Genomic DNA, 20,175 nt, shown 5'->3' on the forward strand with positions numbered 1-20,175 from the left:
ATGGTAACATAGTTAACTCCAATGCTATCATAAATGCACTGGTGGGCCGAACGTTTTTCAGAAACCAATTAAACACTTCACTAATTTGTAGTGTGAAAGCGATTAGCTCGATCAAGCTAAAGTCACTTAAACAATCTTCGAAGGAATACTTTAAAACGCGCATGTACGAAATTTATAAAGCCCTATCAGTATGTTTCGATACCCATACCCAATCTCCCAAGTACAAACATACATATGTGGGAATACTTGCTCACTTTCTCAATGTTCGTGTGTACAGGGCAATAAAGAATTGTTCTCAAGTAGGTTTCGAGCTGAGTTTGCGGTCTCTGCTTGAGCAGTTCTCCCTGAGAAGCCGATGCGATCGGTTGAGACGTCGGTGGTGCCCTTTATATATGTAAGTCGCTTAGTTCCAGAGTCTGTGTATGTATATGACACAAAACCGGCAAAGTGTTTGTTGTGAAAATAGAGTAATTGGATGCAAACTCGCTAAACGTAAATAAAGAAAACTGCAATGTCTGCAAAGACTTCTGTGTGGCTTGCCATCTTTTGCGCCCTTGGCTGTCTAATTCACGATGCCGATCTGCGGAATATTCAGCAAAAGGCCTCCCAGTGCGGCTATCAGGTAAGTCCATTTCTCCCTTCTCAGAAATAAGAATTATAATATTGCAGTTGCAACATGTTGCTAGTTATTCAGCCTACCAAATACACAAAATTCTACCAGGCTGTTTTTTTTAATGAGAGAACGAAACTGATTAGGCTTTATAATATGTACATTTAGGTATATAAATATGTATATGTATAATGCCGGCGATCTACGTTGATGTTTTTGTTTTTCTGTATTCGTAATACAAATAGAGGCCTCACCATCATATTAGTAATATTATTTTTGCATTTCTGAACATCAATCAAATGAAAGGCAAGAGATAACGATGAAGTTCAGTGTTGAATCTGACCTTTTACAATATGTTAAGCATACCTAAATGAATTAAAATCAAAATAAATAATAATTAAAATGAATTTTAATAGTGATATGACATGCTTGTTAACCAAAGTCTGGGTTACAAATAGAAATCGATTTAAAACTTTCTTAGATCTTGGTCATTCAGAAATTGCTAGAAATTGTAATTTTTAAAATATTGCCCAATGACTTTTAACATTATTTTTTTCAGTTAAAGTTAGTTATAAATTGCTAGACTAGGAATTGAATATACAGTATCCAAAACTATAATCTTCAAAAAGTCGTATATTTTTACATTCCAAATTTATTTTAGAGTTGCCATCCAACAAAGCCGAATATGCTGAATGTGCATCTTGTAGCACACACACACGATGACGTCGGATGGCTGAAAACCGTTGACCAATATTACTATGGCAGCGAGACGAGGATTCAGAAGGCTGGAGTGCAATATATAATCGATTCGGTTGTGGAGGCCCTGTTGAGAGATCCCGAGAAACGATTCATATATGTCGAATCTGCCTTTTTCTTCAAATGGTGGAAGGAGCAGACCGCCAAAGTCCAAGATGCTGTAAAAATGTTGGTCGAACAGGGCAGACTCGAGTTCATTGGCGGCGCTTGGAGCATGAATGATGAGGCGACAACGCACTACCAAAGTGTGATTGATCAGTTTTCGTGGGGCTTAAGGTAAGTACGTAGTACCTGATTGTGATTAAATACGAGTGCAATGGCATACTACCAGCAGTATGAAATTATTTGAGTAATCATGTTATTTGAAATCAGCTGAGTTTTTAAAAGTAATTCAGTATGTCCTTAGCTAGCATCTTATTACAAATTTTTCGTCGGTATTTGGCGGAAATTTAGGGAAATTCTTTAGCTCAAGAAGGGTTAACATGGTCTTTGATCAAAGCGCTAACCGAAAAAGTTAATTAAAAACATTATTTGAAATTATATCAGAAATGAACTCTTAATCTCAAAATAACCAATTCAAATATTTGCTTTTACTAATGTAATCGGCATCGTGTAACCTTTCGTACAGGAGTTTAATTTTTAAGTCACATTAAAATGGCCATACCCATTAATTGTGTGATATAATTGCAGACTTTTGAATGACACCTTTGGAGAGTGTGGACGTCCGCGGGTTGGATGGCAAATAGATCCATTCGGTCACTCCAGGGAAATGGCTTCCATGTTCGCGCAGATGGGCTTCGATGGAATGTTTTTCGGACGACTGGACTACCAAGATAAGGACGAACGTCTAATGACCAAAAATGCGGAAATGATATGGCACGGTTCGGCAAATCTTGGTAGCTAAAACCATAACCATCTTACTTAAAGATCATGCTGTAACCCATTGGAATTTTTTTAGGAGAGGAAGCGGATCTGTTTACTGGCGCCCTTTACAACAACTACCAGGCACCAGATGGATTCTGTTTCGATATTTTATGCAGCGATGCCCCCATAATTGATGGCAAACACAGCCCCGATAACAATGTTAAAGAGCGCGTAAGAATTTATACCATATGTCCCATAGTGTTTTTTTTGGTGTTATGCTTTTGGCATTGGTTGAGCGTTTGTTTTGTCTTTCTTTAATGTCCACCACCCCCCCATCAGATCGATACGTTTTTGGATTTCGCCAAGACCCAATCCCAATACTACCGCACCAACAATATCATTATCACAATGGGTGGGGATTTCACCTACCAGGCTGCCCAAGTCTATTATAAGAACCTCGACAAGTTGATACGGTAAATGAATATTGTTTTGTCCTTGCGTCTGCTAACTAAGTGTTAAAGAAAGCCCCTAAATTCAAAATTGTACTGTCCAACATGTCCCAAAAAATGTGCCGTCGTTGCCCCGAAAGACATGATAATTGAGAGTCGTAAATATGTGTGACAAACAGGTTGATGCCTTCTTGGAATATGTTACTAAAATGGCCGAACACTATCGCACTCCCAACTTGATTCTTACCATGGGCGAGGACTTTCACTACCAAAACGCCGATATGTGGTATAAGAACCTGGACAAGTTGATTAAGTAAGTAGGGGCTTTCCTTGACAGAGTTTAGCGGATCGAAAAGGAAGGGTTACCTACTACAACGTACACGGTTTCCTGTTTTTACCGACCCACAGGTATGCCAATCAGCGTCAGGCGAATGGTTCGAACATAAACCTGCTCTACTCGACACCATCGTGCTATCTGAAATCGCTGCACGATGCCGGTATAACTTGGCCCGAAAAGAGCGATGACTTCTTTCCCTATGCATCCGATCCCCATGCCTACTGGACCGGATATTTCACATCGCGGCCAACTCTGAAGCGTTACGAACGGGATGGTAACCATTTTCTGCAAGTTTGCAAGCAATTGAGTGCTCTGGCCCCCAAAAAATCGGTGGAATTTGATCCCCATCTGAACTTCATGCGCGAAACGCTCGGAATAATGCAGCACCATGATGCCATAACGGGAACGGAAAAGGAAAAGGTGGCCTTGGACTATGCCAAGCGGATGAGCGTTGCCTTCAGGGCCTGTGGTGCCACCACTCGCAATGTGTTGAATCAACTGACGGTGCAGTCCAGGGAAAATGTCAAAGATAAATCAGCCAAATATGTCTTTGACTTCAAGACCTGTCCCTTGCTGAACATCACTTCGTGTCCCGTTTCCGAGACGAATGATAGATTTGCGCTCACCCTTTACAATCCTCTGGCCCATACTGTCAGTGAATATGTGAGAATACCAGTGGCCGATCCGAATTACAAAATCATCGATAATAAGGGTATGTGGCGAGCTGAACTCAATGGAGATCGGGTAATAAATAGTTAACTATATATATTTCAGGTGTGATTTTGGATACCCAGGCTGTGCCCATTCCCAAAGTAGTAATCGACATAAAGCACAGAAATTCGACTGCCAAATACGAACTTGTTTTCCTAGCCACCAATATTCCGCCCGTAGGATATCGCACTTATTATATAGAAAAATTGGAAAGTACTGAAGGTAATGGTAAGACAACAAGAGCTTTGCCGAAGAGAACTTCAAGTGTGACAGTCATAGGAAATAGTGTAAGTTAACTTTACTTCTATTCAGACTGCATATAATAATACACCTGCCATTTTTTTTCTTCAGCACATTAAACTAGGCTTCGACACCAATGGATTCCTTTCGGAGGTAACATCCGACGGTCTAACCAGATTGGTTAGTCAAGAGTTTTTGTTCTACGAAGGCGCAGTGGGAAACAATGCTGAGTTCCTCAATCGATCATCCGGGGCTTACATCTTCCGACCAAATGAGAACAAGATTCACTTTGCCGCCGATCAAGTGGAAATCGAAGTCTACAAGGGCGACTTGGTTCAGGAAGTGCATCAGAAGTTCAACGATTGGATTAGCCAGGTGGTACGAGTTTACAACAAGGACTCTTTTGCTGAGTTCGAGTGGTTGGTTGGACCCATTCCCATTGACGATGGCATTGGCAAGGAAGTGATTACTCGCTTTAACTCTGACATCGGATCAGAGGGCATATTCCGCACCGATTCAAATGGTAATGGTCAATTGTTTTCACATATCTTATTAAGTTTTTATACTCGTTACCTGTAGTACTTGGCTTGTTTAAAAGTAGCGTTTCCGTTCCTATACATTTTATATATTCTGGATCAGGATCAATAGCCATCTGTCAGTCCGTCTGTATGTCACTCTGAGATATGGTAACTCTCAGTTTTTAGGCGTTATATGTTTATTCGGTAAATACCTATCGACACAACAAACATTTTCAAAATCAAACCAATGTTTTAGAAGTGATTATAAAAGTTTAAAACAGTTGCATATTTAAAATACGTAGTTCATATATTTGAGAGAGTGTAACCATGTTGTGTGACTCTACTGGTCGGCAGATGGCGCCACCTTAAACAGGATTGTTTCCTGGGGGTTATTCTATGTTTAATTTTGGTTATTTTTATTATTTTTCATTAAAGGTCGAGAAATGATTAAGAGAAAACTCAATCACCGTGATACGTGGAGTGTCAAGATCAACGAGGAAGTGGCCGGCAATTACTACCCCATTACGACTAAAATAGATCTGGAGGATGAAACAGCACGCATGGCTATCCTTACGGACAGAGCTCAGGGGGGCAGCTCCTTGAAGGTTGGATCCTTGGAACTGATGGTCCATCGCCGCCTGTTGCGCGACGATGCCTTCGGAGTGGGCGAGGCTCTGAACGAAACTGAATTCGGGCATGGACTGATTGCCCGGGGAAAGCACCATCTCTTCTTCGGGCGGTCCACTGACCGCGAAGGTGTTTCCCTGAAGGCACTTGAGCGACTGACCCAGCTGGAGAAACTGCTGCCCACATGGAAATTCTTTAGCAACATGGAGGCCTACAGTGCCGAGGAATGGCAGACATCCTTTACAAATACTGTAAGTGGTTAACTAAGTACTGAACTACTGATTTATTTTAATCTAATCCACCTTTATTCACAGTTCACTGGGATTTCATTGGTTTTGCCAAAACCCGTAAACCTTCTTACCTTGGAGCCTTGGCACGAGAACCAACTTCTGGTGCGATTTGAACATATAATGGAGAACGGAGAGGATCCATCGTACTCCAAGCCGGTACAATTCAATGTTAGGAACGTCCTTAGTGCTTTCGATGTGGAAGGCATCCGGGAAACGACTCTGGATGGAAATGCCTGGTTGGATGAAACTCGACGATTCCAATTTGCTCCCGATCCCGAAGAAGCCGCATTTAACACATACGGATCATTTTCGCAACCCGCTGAGTCTGTGCACCTATTGAGTCCCGTGAAACCCATGTTGGGTGTTAAATATGCCGAGGAAGCTTTGCCAGCCGGACAATTGGGTGCCCAGAGTAACCGAGTTAAGCGCGAAACGAACTCCAAACAAATTAACACTGATGAGGGACGATCATCCAAGTCGACGGATGGAGCATACAATTCCTTCAAGGCAGACAGTGATAGTCAAGACTACATTATTGAACTTAGCCCGATGGAGATCCGAACTTTCATTGTGTACTTGAAATCAGCTTAAAGTTCTTATTTACGTAAAACAACAAACAATGTGTTTAATAAAATTAAATATTCTTTAAATATTTACCCTTTCTGTCAAGAAATAGCTGTTTGACTTTCATAGCAAGTGAGCTTAAGATAGCCAAGTAATATTGATTTTGTGTCAACTTCCTTTAAATGCTTACTAAACAAGTGTTAGTACAACAAGACATGCTTTTGTTTTCGAATCCCCAACAATGTATGTAGTTGTGAAGAAAATCTTTTGTTCTCTGCAAATGCGATGGTACGCACTTGATTTATTTCAGCTGTCTTAAGTCTGCAGATTAAAATTCAGGTCAGGAATGAATTTGTGAGATGATCAACTGAAGTGTATATTTCCTTGATTTAAAATAGAACAACCCCAGATATGAATGCACATGCATATATGCTAACTTTTTAATATAAATTACAATGACCGACCAAATCCAATGAGGGTCAGAGTCACACACAGAGGGCTTTAGGTCCTTTGTGGTAATATTATGCGGATGATATTAAATATTCAGAGTGCTTGTTTTTGTATGAATGCGAGACGTACAAGCACACACCAAATTTAATTGTAGGCCTTGTTAACTTTGGGAAGTAGGGAGACATTATATTATGTATGCATTGGTGGTGCAAGGACTGCAGCTATTGCCATAGAAAAAAAAGATATTTAATTGCTGAACTCGAACACGAGGTACCCAGTAAATGTATGTTTAGTTATTTCGCGCACTCTCATATGAAACATTTTCCTTTATACCCCATTGCTAATGGGTACCAAAAGTCCAGTTAGTAATATAAGGGTGTGGACGTTTGTATGTTTACCCTCTTTAATAAAAAATTCAACTATTAGTTTTGAAGTGGAGAGAAGTAGTAGAATGAGAAAGCTTTTTTTTAATGAAAAAAGTTGGCTACTTGCAATGGGGCAAGTCGTTGGCTTTCATTTGTTCTTATTCTAGTTTTAATATGCGAATAGTTTTCTTGTCCGTGTAGGTTTAAGTGTGCGTATAGTGTAAATATTAGTATTAGTTAAGTCATGAACCTAAAGTTGAACTGGAATAAAAATCCCCAATTAAAATAAATTAGTAGTTATATTCAATTATTTTCTAGGAAACATTTGTAAAATTGCATTTATTTTCATTTTTGCGTATACGATCTCGCTTTACATTCATATAAACTAATTTCTATAAAGTTGTCTATTCCGATAATAATATAATATATTGCCTTTCACATATCGTTGATTCAGATAAGTGCATGTCTTGTATACATATAAATATACCTATTATTTTTTAATAAAAGCTTCGAATTTATTTGCACGTCTTTTCAGCTCTTGTATTAGCCTATTTGTGGTTGATTGTGAACTTTATAGGATTCTAGAATGCGTACATAATTTTACAATCGATCTAAACGCATTAACTACGCCTTTGAGTACATAAATATTATTGTTTAACGCATTAACAGAAGCGTACGCATGCTATACAATCTTAAAGGCACATTTCTTTTATGATATATATATATAAGTTTTTGCTGATTTTGGTCTGTTTGGTTTCTAATATAGTATTGTATACTTATACAGGGTCTAAGTGGTCCCAATCGTTGCGGGCCCAATTCGGTAACTCCGTTTCATACTCCCATCCAGGGCCCTAAATATGAATAAATCTAATTGTTAAAATCGTTTTTTTCTAACCAAAAAACTAGTAACAAACCTTGTACTTCCATGCGTGCAGATACATAATAAGGTCCTTTGACTTGGGATCACGGTAGTGCACTTTGCACTCATAGCAGTGCTCATCTACGGTGACCTTGTTCGCATTGCAGCCACCTCCACTCAAGGGAATCTCGATTGCATCCAGCAGAGCTGTGGAAATTTCCGTGGAAGACTTCGGTGCAGTAACTGGATACTCCTTGGTCACATTTGTGCGCTCTGCATTTTTACCACCAACTTCTGGCTGCTGGGCTTCAGTACATGGCGGTGATGTTTCCCGTGAATTCACGCCGCCATCATCGTCGCTGTGATGGACGACTGAAAGATATATATATATACAAAAATAAGAAGTCAACACAGGAAGTATATATAAGGTCATAGGTTTACCCACCGGAAGTGTGCTCACTGCTGAGACTTTCCCGATCTGCCTCGTCCTTGGTGGTCTTGAACATGGATATATCGGAATCACAATCTATGCCCAGCCAGTTCTCAGCGTTGTGTATATTTATGAGATCGCGTATAAGCTCATCGTCTGATTTTCCACCAATATCTCCAGATCGTCCCTTTAGAGGACCGAAGACTTCGTGATTGTAAAGCGGATCGTTCAGAATGGGATAACCTTTGGTGAGTAGTTACCTTCGTTTAGTATCAGATTTAAGAGACAGAGACTTCGAGTAACTCTTACCTAAGTATTGCAAGTGTACTCTTATTTGATGCATTCGACCCGTGAGTGGTTTGCAGAGTACCACACTAGTTGTGCCGTTTTGGGAAAGCTTTTGGAAGGTTGTCGTGCAATCTTTGCCCTTAGGGGATACTTTGCACACGCCAATCTTGTAGCTAACCACTTCAATGGGCTCCTTACACTCCACAGTGCCACTGGAATTTGATAGTTAATTACTAGGTGTTTTATTCGGTTATGGCTTATTAACTTACTCTGGAAAAACGCCCTCAACTCGGCAGATATATTCCTTTTCCACCTGCCTGTTGCGAATCTGCTGTTCCATTTGTCGCGCCTTCTTTGGACTACGTCCGAATAACAAAAGACCAGATGTCAAACGATCAAGTCGGTGAATTGTGCGTAGGTTCTTGAGACTAAACTCCTTTGCCAGGATGAAGACTACGGTGTTGTGCCTATAACGTCCACAGGGGTGTACCTGTAAAAATGGCATTACATAAACTCTTAGGGAACTCAAATTGTAATCTAGTAGTTTTCAAATTGACGTATACAGATGTTCGAGAAGTAAGTTTTTGACAGTGAACAGACATTAAGATACAGACTCAAGTAGAAGTATTCAACTATCTCTGTGGAAAATGTGTAACATGGCGGTCGTTTAAGCCACTTACAGGTATCGATGCTGGCTTATTTACAACTACAATGTCCTCATCCATATGCACAATTTTAATTGGTTGACAAGTCACAGGAACTTCGTGTCTGTAAAGATAGCCATGAAACTCGGGTTAGTTTGATATTTCATCTCCATCGGTTGTTTCACTAGAGATCGGGAGGAATAACTTGCTTTCAGTGAGATGGGCTTATCCTAATTGGTAATATCACATTTTATGATAACATAAAAATTAATGAAAATTGTTGATTATGTCATTTAATAGCTTTGTAGTTGGTTTTGGCTTATGATTTGTGAGTTTAGTGAACCTCTTTCTGTTTTTAGTTTTAACTTTATTATTACAAAATCAATTAAAATAACTCAAAGCTTAACTAGCGTATATTATAATGAAGATGGTTCTGTGGAGTCATGTTCGCAATTATTATATATAAATAGTCATTTGATTTTGATGGTGCTGGGACAACCCAAGGTAAAATAGCATTGGCAGTAAGGCCAAAATACATTTTGCGAGCGTTAGTTGGCTTTTATTGGATGAAAAACACATATAAAATAAACTGAATTGGAAGAAATTACACTGAACACAATTGCAACCACTCGAAGTTGATTTCGGGCAATATGTGTACTTTGTACAAGGGACAAAGCAATTTTGGTTAAATTACCTGTGAACTATATTAGCGAGCAGATCATTATGTTTCAGCCGGTAGTCAATGGGTACTTTCTCGAAGTTCACTGTCAACGTGCCTGTTTGAATACAGCGCTCGTATTCCTCGGCAGGATGTGCTCGGAACTCACGGGAGAATATGTCCAAAATCTTTTCGCCCACCCAACGGCCTTTTGTGAAAGTTGTGAATGTGAAGTAGTATGGATATACCTTGCGAAGACCTTTTGATGAAATGATTATTTACAAAATATATATATGATTGTATACAAAATGGCTCACCGTTTTCCATATAGTAGGATGTTTCTTGATACCTTTCATCTGTAAATCCGGGTCTCTTAGCCTTCAATGCTTTTGTCTCGAGTTTTGCCTTAATGCAAGAAACATTACTTTTACGATTTTCTCATATTTATTATAACCTTGCAGTGGGTACAATAAAATTGGTCAGAACTCCCTATGTTTCTATATCGTTTGTGTGCTCAGTTTTAAAGGTAGAGCTTGAAAATTTAGCAATCGCATTTTTTTACCTATACCCAGATCAAGTTTGAAAACAGTGGAGATCGGACGTCAATATATTATAGCTATGGCAGCTAAACAGCTATAAACAAACAAATCAAAATGATAAATTCTGCGGTTTTATTTTTATTAAGTTGAGTATATCTTGCTGACTTTTGACCTAATTAATGTTTTCATAACGTTAAGAACCTATCCCTAGAAAATCAGTTGACTATGTCCTATAGCTGCCATACATCTGTCCAACTGACCATATAATTTTTCTCTAAGTGAAAAAGATAGATTATTGAAACTTTAAAACATTGGAAAAATAGGGTCAAATTTGATAAATTTTATTGTTTTAAAAAGAATGTTTTAAAAAGAATGTTTTTATATAATTTCGGATCCATTCCTTGACTGCAAGGGTATGAAAACTTCGGCTTGCCGAATCTAGCTTTCGTTTTCGCTGGAAACAATAACAAAATTTATTTCACTTACTTTCTTTAGCTCTTTTATTTGATCGTTATCATCCGTCTTTCGCTTTTCTGGTATCTTAATTTTAAGATCGGAGTCCCTTGGAGAAGTAGTCTGATAAATACATAAATAAAACGATATTTGCTTTTATAAAGTGAGAGAAAAACTCAATAGGTATGATGCCCACATAAAAGTGAAAGAGACTTGGCCTTAGCTTCTTAATCTGATCAACCGCAGTTTTACCCCAAATCTATTTTCACCTTCTCCTCCTTTTTTCAGGTAACAATTTGTTTGTTCTTCCCCCATTTATCGTTGGCAGACCCATTTCATTTGGTTCAAAGTGTGATGCTCTTGGTGGAAAAGTCAGCTAGACTAATGTTACACTATGTTTTATATTACGTAAGTTCATACAGATACCTAAATATTGTTCTAAGAACACACATATATCTATAAACAGTTGGGGATATGTACTTGGCTTCGACGCTTATATGTCTGGTGCCTTCACAGAGCTACTATTGGCTGACGGTTGTCTTTTATGCGCGGTACTCGAAGGTAAGAGAGTATATTGTTTTATACTAAATGGATGTAACAGCAACTAGGAAATATAATTCGTTCTGACTTTTTGCTGAATGACCTGTCTTTTATATGAATGTTTTACCTAGTTACCTCTTAAATATTTATAAGCAGAAAGGACAGATTTCATATCTGAAATGTTCTATTGACTTTTATACAATCTTTACATTTTTTAGATCAACTTCTTTACGCCTTTGCGGAAAGATGGACCAAAGCAATTAAGTTAAACACCCCAGTAATTTATTTTGGAAGCAGCTTTTGGCCTTTCAAAAAAACCAATTTAAATTAAAAGCCCCCGAAAAGGGGGCAGCAGTCTCAAGTACCCGGTATCCGCTAGTCGGATTACTCCATTATGGTGTTTTCCTATTCATTGCTTTCCTTGGCAGAACGCCCAACGGTCCAATGATGGAAACATGTTGCATGCCCAAAAAGTCGCGCGGGAGAGCTACGGACCACGGGAGATACCACGAGATGAGATGCCGTCCGGCACATCTTCGATTCTCGGCGAAATCCCCCCAAGTTACAATGGGTCTAAAACGCGTGGATACACATATGCATGACCGTGTACATATTTGTGAACGAGTCTCAACCTAGAACAATGCACAGAAGATACACTCGAAATATGTAAATACGTTTTAAATTTAGATCATTATGAACAGCCGAATATATGCTAGCGCTGCTGTACTAACCCAAAATACACCTCAAACCATCTCGAATACTAACTGCAAGTATTTTTGGCTATGTTTATGAAACCTAATATACTATGGTTGCTTTTAAAACATCCAATTTTCGGAATCATAACATGTCAAATTGTTTTGGTTTAGCTTGTTTCAAATGCATCAAACATATATTGTATAAAAATTATTTTGAAATTTAATTAACAATTAAAAGTTAAAAATCGTGTTTACAAATTTTAAATGAAAGTTAGGAAAGGAAATGAAAAGAATTATATCTTTAGCTTGTAAACTATTGAAACAGAATTTAAGCTAATTTCTTGTACGTCATTTTACTGCAGATAATCGGTTAAATTCCGGTTGAAATAAAGTATATAACAAACGATTTAGATCCGACAGAAACAGTCTTTGTGTTCATCTCGCGCCATGTAATTGCCACTTTGGATTTCACGGATGGAGAAGATCAACTTAAGATGAGACTAGCAGATAATTGAGTATTTTTGTTTAATTTAGCAGTAAACACCTGCTAGCAACGAGTTTGAGCTTATGCAAGGCAACTAAAGTGATATATAAACACGTCAGCAGTAAATATTTGTTAAGACTACATTAGTGCATGTCCTCCACTGAAAATAAATCAGTTTTGATTGACGTAAAATTAAAAAAAAATATATCAACTAATGAAAACTAAAGCCCATTTGGTTTATTGTCTTTCCTCGCATCCCTCTTTTTTGTTTTCAAGTTGAGAAAGAATTCCGACTATGGTCTCCCGAAATTGTGGTCCCAAAATTAGTTCCGTCAGATTTGATCGGCCAAGAAATGCGTTTGTGTTGCCCAATTACCGGTGATGATTTCCATTGAACACAAATGAATGAAGACCTCCTACACACTTTTTATGTCTACTCATCCATGAGAGCTGAGTATAAACGAAGATGATCAATTAATTGAATCATTCAACAGCGGAGACCTGTTGCCAGCGATCTTGGCATACGGCGGCCCCCCATTCCCGTTCCCAACCCACATGGCAGTCTCATATCGTTAATGTATTATAAGTTCTATATACATATCTAGGTGGGCATCTGCATATACTCATGAGCATATATCTATATGTGCATAATGCATATCAAATATTCCTCGATCGCGATGAGCTCGGAGTATATTGGTTTTTTCGAAACGATCACAAAATCGCTTCTCTAGATCTATTTCATCTTTTTAAAAAATATGCTCGAAAATGTTTGCCAAAACCCTGATTTCAGTTCATAGTGGCTGCATTTTCAAGGTGACTCCGAGGTATTTCTTTGTCGGGAAGATCTATGCGATATGTTCTTTTTCTTTTTTTGTTATAGTTGTGAAGCGAATGCCGGCTGATGCCGGCTGCGTGGTAGTGGAAAATGGTGTCTCATTCTAGCACCCGGGAATATATTTATGAGTCCGAGTCCGCCCACCCGAAGGCTGTTCCATGGAGAAGCAACCAGGGGGCGAAGTACAAATCGCGGTCGGCACGCTTTTATCGCCAGCACACCAATATGTTGTCAGCCGGACGACTGGAAGACTCACGTGACCACTGCCCACGGCTCTATTAATTATCAATTTTCAAGAGCACTAGCACTAGCACTCATTATATAGAGTGTTAGTTTCGCCTATGCTTGTTTTTACCGGTAGTGAAATGTGGGAGTCCTTATTTATAATCGATTATAACCACGTCGTTCACAAAAATAATGGTCTAAATCTTTGGATGACAAATGGAAAACTATTTATTTTGACTATTTAATTGACACTTAAAATGATTTAAGTATTCTGAAAATTGGACTTGCAATTGGAATCTACAAAAATTTATGCTGTTTAAGATTTGTGCTTACAATATTTTATTAAATAATAACCATAAAATTATATTCTTATTTTAAGCAACAGTGAAAAGTGGGAATCCTTATTCGATAATCGATAAAAATGGATTAGGTCTTTAGAAGAAAAATGTATGCTATTTATTATTGCTGAATAAAATCTTGGACAATGAGGAGCAAATAACACAGAAAATGTTGTAGCTTCTGAATATTGGAATTGCAATTAGAATCTAAAAAAAAAATTATGTTTGAGTTTTAGCTTGCAATATTTTATTAACGAAATAAATATTAATTTTGAAAGACGGTTTTATTTATTACCAATTTTCAAGAGCACCCATTAGATCCTCAAAAGAAAAACGGAAAATTATTTATTTTTGTGTAATAAAAGCTTATTTAAAGACACAATAAAAATTATACACAATAAAAATTGTTTAATTTTAATTGTTAAGTTTAAGTTAATATTTAAAAACCAAATGTATTATAATTCTGGAACACTACACGTGACCACAGCCCATGGTTTTAATAATTATCAATTTTCAACAGCTCTCATTATAGATTTTTAGTTTCGCCTTTTGTTATTTATACCGACACTGAACGGTGGGAAATCTTATTTATAATCAATTTCCAACGGTGATCATAAGGGAGATTACGTCCTTGTCTTCTTGATATATGTAGTTTATTCATTTTGCTGGTGTTTTTGTAAACAAAAATTTGTTCAGACTCATACCACGTCATTCACATAAATAATGGACTTAGGATAACCAAATTTTCTGTATAAATGAAAAACTATTTTTTTATGTTAAATAACAACTTGGACAAAGAATAGTTTCTGAATATTAGATTTGCAAACACATATATAAAGGAGTTGACTTAGTTCTTCAAAAGTAAATTTAAAAATGACGATTAGACATTGACACTGACAGTTGATAAAATTTACACAACTGTATAAATGCAATTGGAATTGGCCTACAGTTAAGAAAAATAAAGTATTTCATATATTTTAAATTCCACCATTTTAATAGTTTAATTAATATTTCATTTAAATCAATAGCTGTTTCTACATATTCTTGATTCTTAAAGTTTACTGAACAAATTGGCAACCAAGAATACATGTGATTGCACTGTACTTTCTGAACTCATTTCAGATTAAAAGAATTGTGGCGAAGTATTTGTGCGTGCAATTAAAATATCTAAATGATTTATATCGGCTGCAACTGTGTAGACCTAAGCCAGTTTTGACGTAGAAAACTAGATTGCAGTAAGTAGGTGCATTCCAAATACGGCAAGTGGTTGATAAACGCACTCAGCACTGGACAAGTGGAAGATTTTAGACGAGCAGGTTGCAGGAATGGTCCAGTGACATTCTATTCAAGTTGTCCACTAACGGCTTTTCTTGCCTACTTAGCCATAAATGATAGGATTTTCCAGTTCTTGACGATTGTGAAAAGTACTTTTTACAAAACGAAGATCATACTTGGAAATTCTATACACCTTGCATCCGCTTCAGTGGCTAAGACAGTAAATTTCGAGTGGGGATTTAGTTATTTGCCATTTTCGTAATGGCAAAATGTATACATTTTTTAAAAGAATTTAAAATATTGTTTTTCAAACATTTGTTATGGATTGAAAAATTTGAAATTGTTAAATGTTTTGCATGAGTTACTATAGGTAGAACTCAGGTGGATGAGTCTAATTGTAGGTGCACACTTTGTTTACACCATAAGTGTAAACAAATTGATGTGGTAGTTTTCAACAAATGGTTTGTGGTAATGTTAACCCCTTGAACCCCCAGGAACTCGCACGTTTGCCTTACCCATCAACATCTGTTGATATTGGATGCAACTACTTGATTTTCATGGTCATACGCTTGCAAGTGTAAAGTTATAGACATTGCGATGTGTAAATTACCTATGTATGTGCATTAAACAATGGAAAACATCTCGGAGCTGCTACTAGCAAGTTTGGAGTAAGGCTACAACTATAAGCGAAACCTTGACCAACTCAGTCGGCTGCCCGCTCACCATTTGGCTTATGAAATCATCGGGTTTCAAAAGATAGCCACAGAGGTAGTGCAAACAGCGGCTAAGTAGTATATAATAAAGCGGCTTTAGCGATGCGGAAAATCTGAAAGCCAAAGCTTCAGACTGACGTCGAAAATGTAAGTAGCCTTAAAAACAAACAAACACCGATTAAGAAGATTTCATTGTAAAATAATGCAGACCGTTGAAAAGCATGTTGAGCAAATGCTCGACAAGAAACTTTCGAATGTGTAATGACTTGTTATTAATTTTGACATCGCCGTCGCTATAAATTGAGCAACACCTTGTTATGGTGTAACTTTAACAGTTGAAGACCAATTAATGGTGCTTTGGTTTTTATTTGTTCACTTGCGAGATTACCTTTTTTATAACGTATTACAGAAATAAAATCGAACACACTTTGAGTATTAATTGCAAAATGGTGCAACTGTGTTGTCAAATTTACATTATCAAACATACTCATATTTTAGAGATTAAGGAAAAATATATAGAAAATTATTTTAAATTCGCTTTGCTATTTTTTAAATTTAAATTCTTATGACTGAATCACTAAGATTCTAGTCTCTGGCAACTCTCAATTTATGCTATTAAATCGCAATACCGATATAAACAAATCTTTGGATAAGTCAATAATACCTAAGCCTAACAATGATTCTGTGACCAGTTCACTGGCACATTTTGATCAGTGGTAATTGACTTTGTTTTGTAATTATATAAATGCAATTTTGTTGACTTAATAGTTGAAACAGCTACTTTTCTACAATCGGTAATTAAATTTTTTTTAAATAAACAACACGAGAAAAAAATATTGAAGACGGACTCAAATATTAAAGTTTAGCCCTTATAAATCTTTCAAATCGTTTTAAACTGTTAATAATATGAAAGAAGTAAATACATGTCTGTCTTAACTAAATAAATAATAGTATAAAATATAAAATAAAAGTTTCTCCAATATAAGTGTTAAAGATCGCTCGAATCTGTTAAAATTTTAATAAATACTATTGTTTAAAAGAAGTGAGAAGGAAATACCTCTCTGTTCTTTGCTGGTTTTAATCGAAGATTTTGCAAAATCACGTTGATCATGTTATTGTATGTAAACTTTTTAAGTAAGGGGAAATCCTAAAAATAATGGTATGACTAAATCATCTTCTAAAGGCACTGATATTTACTTGAGGGAATTTATTCAATTCTTGATTTATAGACCCATATTACTCCCTCAGTGTACTTATAGAAGTCACTAAGTGCTAGCCTTCGTTGAAGTACCTAACATTACGAGTAGTAAGCAAACTGTAAACTGTAAACTGCAGCTCACCTTTTTATTGATCGGCACCTCGGCACTTGGCAAGACCTGGATGGCTGAGAGCTGGGGCGCCTGGTTCCGCAGACCGACCACTCCGCCCAGGCTGAGATTGATGGACGACAGGTGATTCAGTTCCTGGTGCGGCAGGCAGTTGAGGCTGAGTGGAGGCTGGACCATGGAGGGCGCTGTCCGCGGGGCCATCTGCACCGGCACCTGGACGGGCACCTGGGCGGCCGGTGGTGGCTGCTGGCCCAGGTGGCTGTGGCTATGCCCGGCCGCTCCGCCGGTGGCCGCCAGCAGGGATTGCTGGTGGGGATGGGCGGTCGATGTGAGGGGCACTCCTCCGAAGGCCGAGTGGCCTCCGCCGGCGGCAGGTGCGTAGTAGGCGCCCAGCGGCAGCGAGGAGAACATGGCGGAGTGCATCAGGGCGTTCTGGTTCATCTGGCCGGCGTTGAGGAGCTGCGGTGCCAAGTGGTTGTACGGCGATCCCATGTGAAAGTGGGCGGCCCCCGGGGCGGCACTCGGATGCAGGGCGGGCTGCTGGTAGTTTGCCGGAGGAGCTGCCGCCGTGTTGGGCGACAGCTGCTGCTGCATCTGCGGCTGGGCCGCGAAAATGCCGCCCACCGAGGTGGTCCCCACACCCATCTTGTCCAGGAACGGCGACTGCATCTGCAGCATCTTCTGCTGGTGCTGCTGGGCGGCCAGGGACCAGGGCAAGTACCAGGCACACGGGGCCGGGGAATTCTGCATTGCTTTGACTTTGGCGCTCCTTTAGTGTATCACTTTCCAAGAGTAGACTGCAGATTGGATTGGGTTTTTTTTGAAAATTACATTAATTACGCTTGCTTAACACACAGATCCATTTCCGAGTTATACGATCGTTTGTTTAGTTTCATTGCGCAGTAAAATTGCCGAGTTCATACCATGCCATTAAGGCTTTTAAAGTCAATTACAAATCTATGTGTACGTGTTTACAAATTGTCTTGGCTAGATGTAGATATAGCGGCTGCCTCGACTGTTTTATTTGAAAATATAAACCGATTTTAAGGTTGTACCATGCGAATTTCAAATCTAAACAAAACGATTATTTATTTTTTTTAGTGTTTATGAACACCTAGCTACCTTTATGTGCAAACGTGTGTACAATCGTTGGATATTAGCTTCGGTCCATGCGTTAATTTGTGGTTTCTATTAGCAGATTGCCGTTAACAAATTCCCCATAGCCCACAAAAAAGTCGGAACAATATGTTGATTAGCTTTGCACTGCATTAACTTTGTCTACAAGGCGATCATGTGCGCTCTAATGTCTTTAGATATAATACTTTTATTGGCTCAAAGGGCTAAATGGTGCAGGTGCCAACTAAGAGTTCTTGATTTTCATTCCAAATGGAAGCCAAACGAATATTGGAACTTTGAAAATACATTTAGAATACATGTTGGGGCCATCTGCTCTTTTCGACTCTAATTGCACGAGACAAAGTAATGTGGGTCTAATGTATCCTCTAAAATGTATAAGTATAAACCTATATTCAGACGTCTACATGCGTCCGTCAGATATTTGCCAAGAAAAACACGTATGAGTGCCTATATTTCGGGGTAGATGAATGTGTAACGCAATAATACGTATACGACACAACGCACTAAGATATCGGCTCACGGTATAATGTTTAGAAAGCATCAAAATCAGGCATATACTATATGTATACAGACGAGGTAAATCCGCCTTACCACCTACTGAGACAAATGGCACTAATGCGCACGTGTAAACATTTTTATTACCGCTAGAAGCTTGTGCTAAATTAAGTTTTGTGTATTACTAGGTCTGCTCGGATTCGACAAGAAACCAGAAAATTGTTCAAAATTTTCAGTTCTTAAGTTCCTTAAGACACAAGAATGTATGTACATAAGCACACAGATATAGCCACACTCAATTTTGTCATCACTCTTCTTTTGTCTTAGTTCCATTTTATCAACCACAATTGTGTATCTTGCGAGTGGTTTTAGTACTCTTCTCAAACAAAATTCTTGCATAACTATATTATGTAGACAATGGGAGGAAAGAATTTTTTAAATAAAATGAACATATATACACGCGTCTGAACGTTCATGTGTAAAGACCCCAGATCTCAAAATCATCAGGATGACAATAGATCATGGGCTTTAAAGCAAGAACAAAATTTAGTGGGAGCTACCTTCTATATTTATAAGAAAATATACTCTATGTGCCAGAGTGTGCGCCAGCATAAGGTGACGGATCAAAGTAAATACAATTTCGAATTTTTAGTAATTTTTTTGAAACGCCTCAAAGAATTTCATGGACCAAAACACAATATTATTAATGGACCATTTTGTGCGCCGATGGATAATATTATTAGGTCTGGTTCTGCTATTCCTGCGAGCAAGCGTATAATGCGTTGTCTATGTGGCGATCAATGTTTTTTTAAAAGCGTATGCCTTATTTTTCTAAATCTTTACAAGCTGCCTGAAACATTTCTTTCGAAATTCTATAATGCCAGCCGCTGAAGTGCCAATAAAATGGTTTTTGATAAAAAGCCGCATTATACAATGTCTATTATATTGAATGGCGCGGTTATGTTAAATTATCGTTTCAAATATGTAAATGTTTTGTCATTTGCCCATCGTAGACTATAAAAATGTCTGCGCCTTTTGATCATTTGAAACACATTGATTTAATGTTGTTCAAGTCAAATTCAAAATAAAAAAAATTATTTATTCAATTTTTGTATTTTTAGTTTAAAAGCATTACACGTTTATTAGGTTTCGTAAAATATAAAACCGTCACTTCCGCATTGATTGCATTTGTCATTGTTTTTATTTTTTCTACTAATGCTCTCAAAGTTAACAATAGTAATTTAAATGTTGTTGTAATTTGATGCACAAAGTAAAGTCGTTCAACAAGGGGAATCACACGCGAATGTTTTTTCAAATGGTGCACGTTTCAATACCTTTCCGACGATGGCATTCACGCGGCAGCATCTGCACTAGCCAAATCCAAAAAACCGAATGAAAACTTGGCGCAAACGAAAACAAACTTAGGTTGCCGTTCGCAGCCGTGGTGAATTTCCCTGC

The 20,175-nt window shown here is 38.0% G+C and overlaps 2 protein-coding genes across 4 annotated transcripts; one reads left to right on the plus strand and one right to left on the minus strand.

The window, feature by feature from the left end:
- Positions 1–330: 330 nt before the first annotated feature.
- On the plus strand, positions 331–6,052 carry LOC108141923 (lysosomal alpha-mannosidase). Of its 2 annotated transcripts, none has more exons than XM_017265546.2 (10): positions 331–622; positions 1,272–1,642; positions 2,057–2,262; positions 2,325–2,461; positions 2,570–2,703; positions 3,088–3,728; positions 3,791–4,014; positions 4,079–4,490; positions 4,921–5,363; positions 5,427–6,052. In XM_017265546.2, exons 1-10 carry the CDS (start codon positions 512–514, stop codon positions 5,991–5,993), a joined length of 3,246 nt encoding a protein of 1,081 aa, XP_017121035.1. In that variant the 5' UTR covers positions 331–511; the 3' UTR covers positions 5,994–6,052. The 2 variants fall into 2 exon arrangements, with proteins under 2 accessions (XP_017121035.1, XP_017121036.1); XM_017265547.2 differs by lacking the exon at positions 2,570–2,703 and adding an exon at positions 2,859–2,992.
- A 1,036-nt stretch (positions 6,053–7,088) lies between these two features.
- LOC108141979 (RNA pseudouridylate synthase domain-containing protein 2) lies at positions 7,089–20,113 on the minus strand. 2 transcript variants are annotated; one of them, XM_017265633.1, is made up of 11 exons: positions 20,052–20,113; positions 17,098–17,882; positions 10,686–10,775; positions 9,978–10,065; positions 9,697–9,919; positions 9,039–9,126; positions 8,628–8,848; positions 8,380–8,570; positions 8,086–8,313; positions 7,696–8,012; positions 7,089–7,632 (listed from the first exon to the last, which is right to left on the minus strand). In XM_017265633.1, the coding sequence occupies exons 2-11, from the start codon at positions 17,833–17,835 to the stop codon at positions 7,558–7,560; spliced, it is 2,259 nt and encodes a 752-aa protein (XP_017121122.1). In that variant the 5' UTR covers positions 17,836–17,882; positions 20,052–20,113; the 3' UTR covers positions 7,089–7,557. The 2 variants fall into 2 exon arrangements, with proteins under 2 accessions (XP_017121122.1, XP_017121123.1); XM_017265634.2 differs by lacking the exon at positions 20,052–20,113 and adding an exon at positions 18,208–18,226.
- Positions 20,114–20,175: the final 62 nt, after the last annotated feature.

Source organism: Drosophila elegans, unplaced genomic scaffold (assembly GCF_018152505.1).
Source record: "Drosophila elegans isolate 14027-0461.03 unplaced genomic scaffold, ASM1815250v1 contig_814, whole genome shotgun sequence".
In the NCBI taxonomy this organism is placed as follows: Eukaryota; Metazoa; Arthropoda; class Insecta; order Diptera; family Drosophilidae; genus Drosophila; species Drosophila elegans.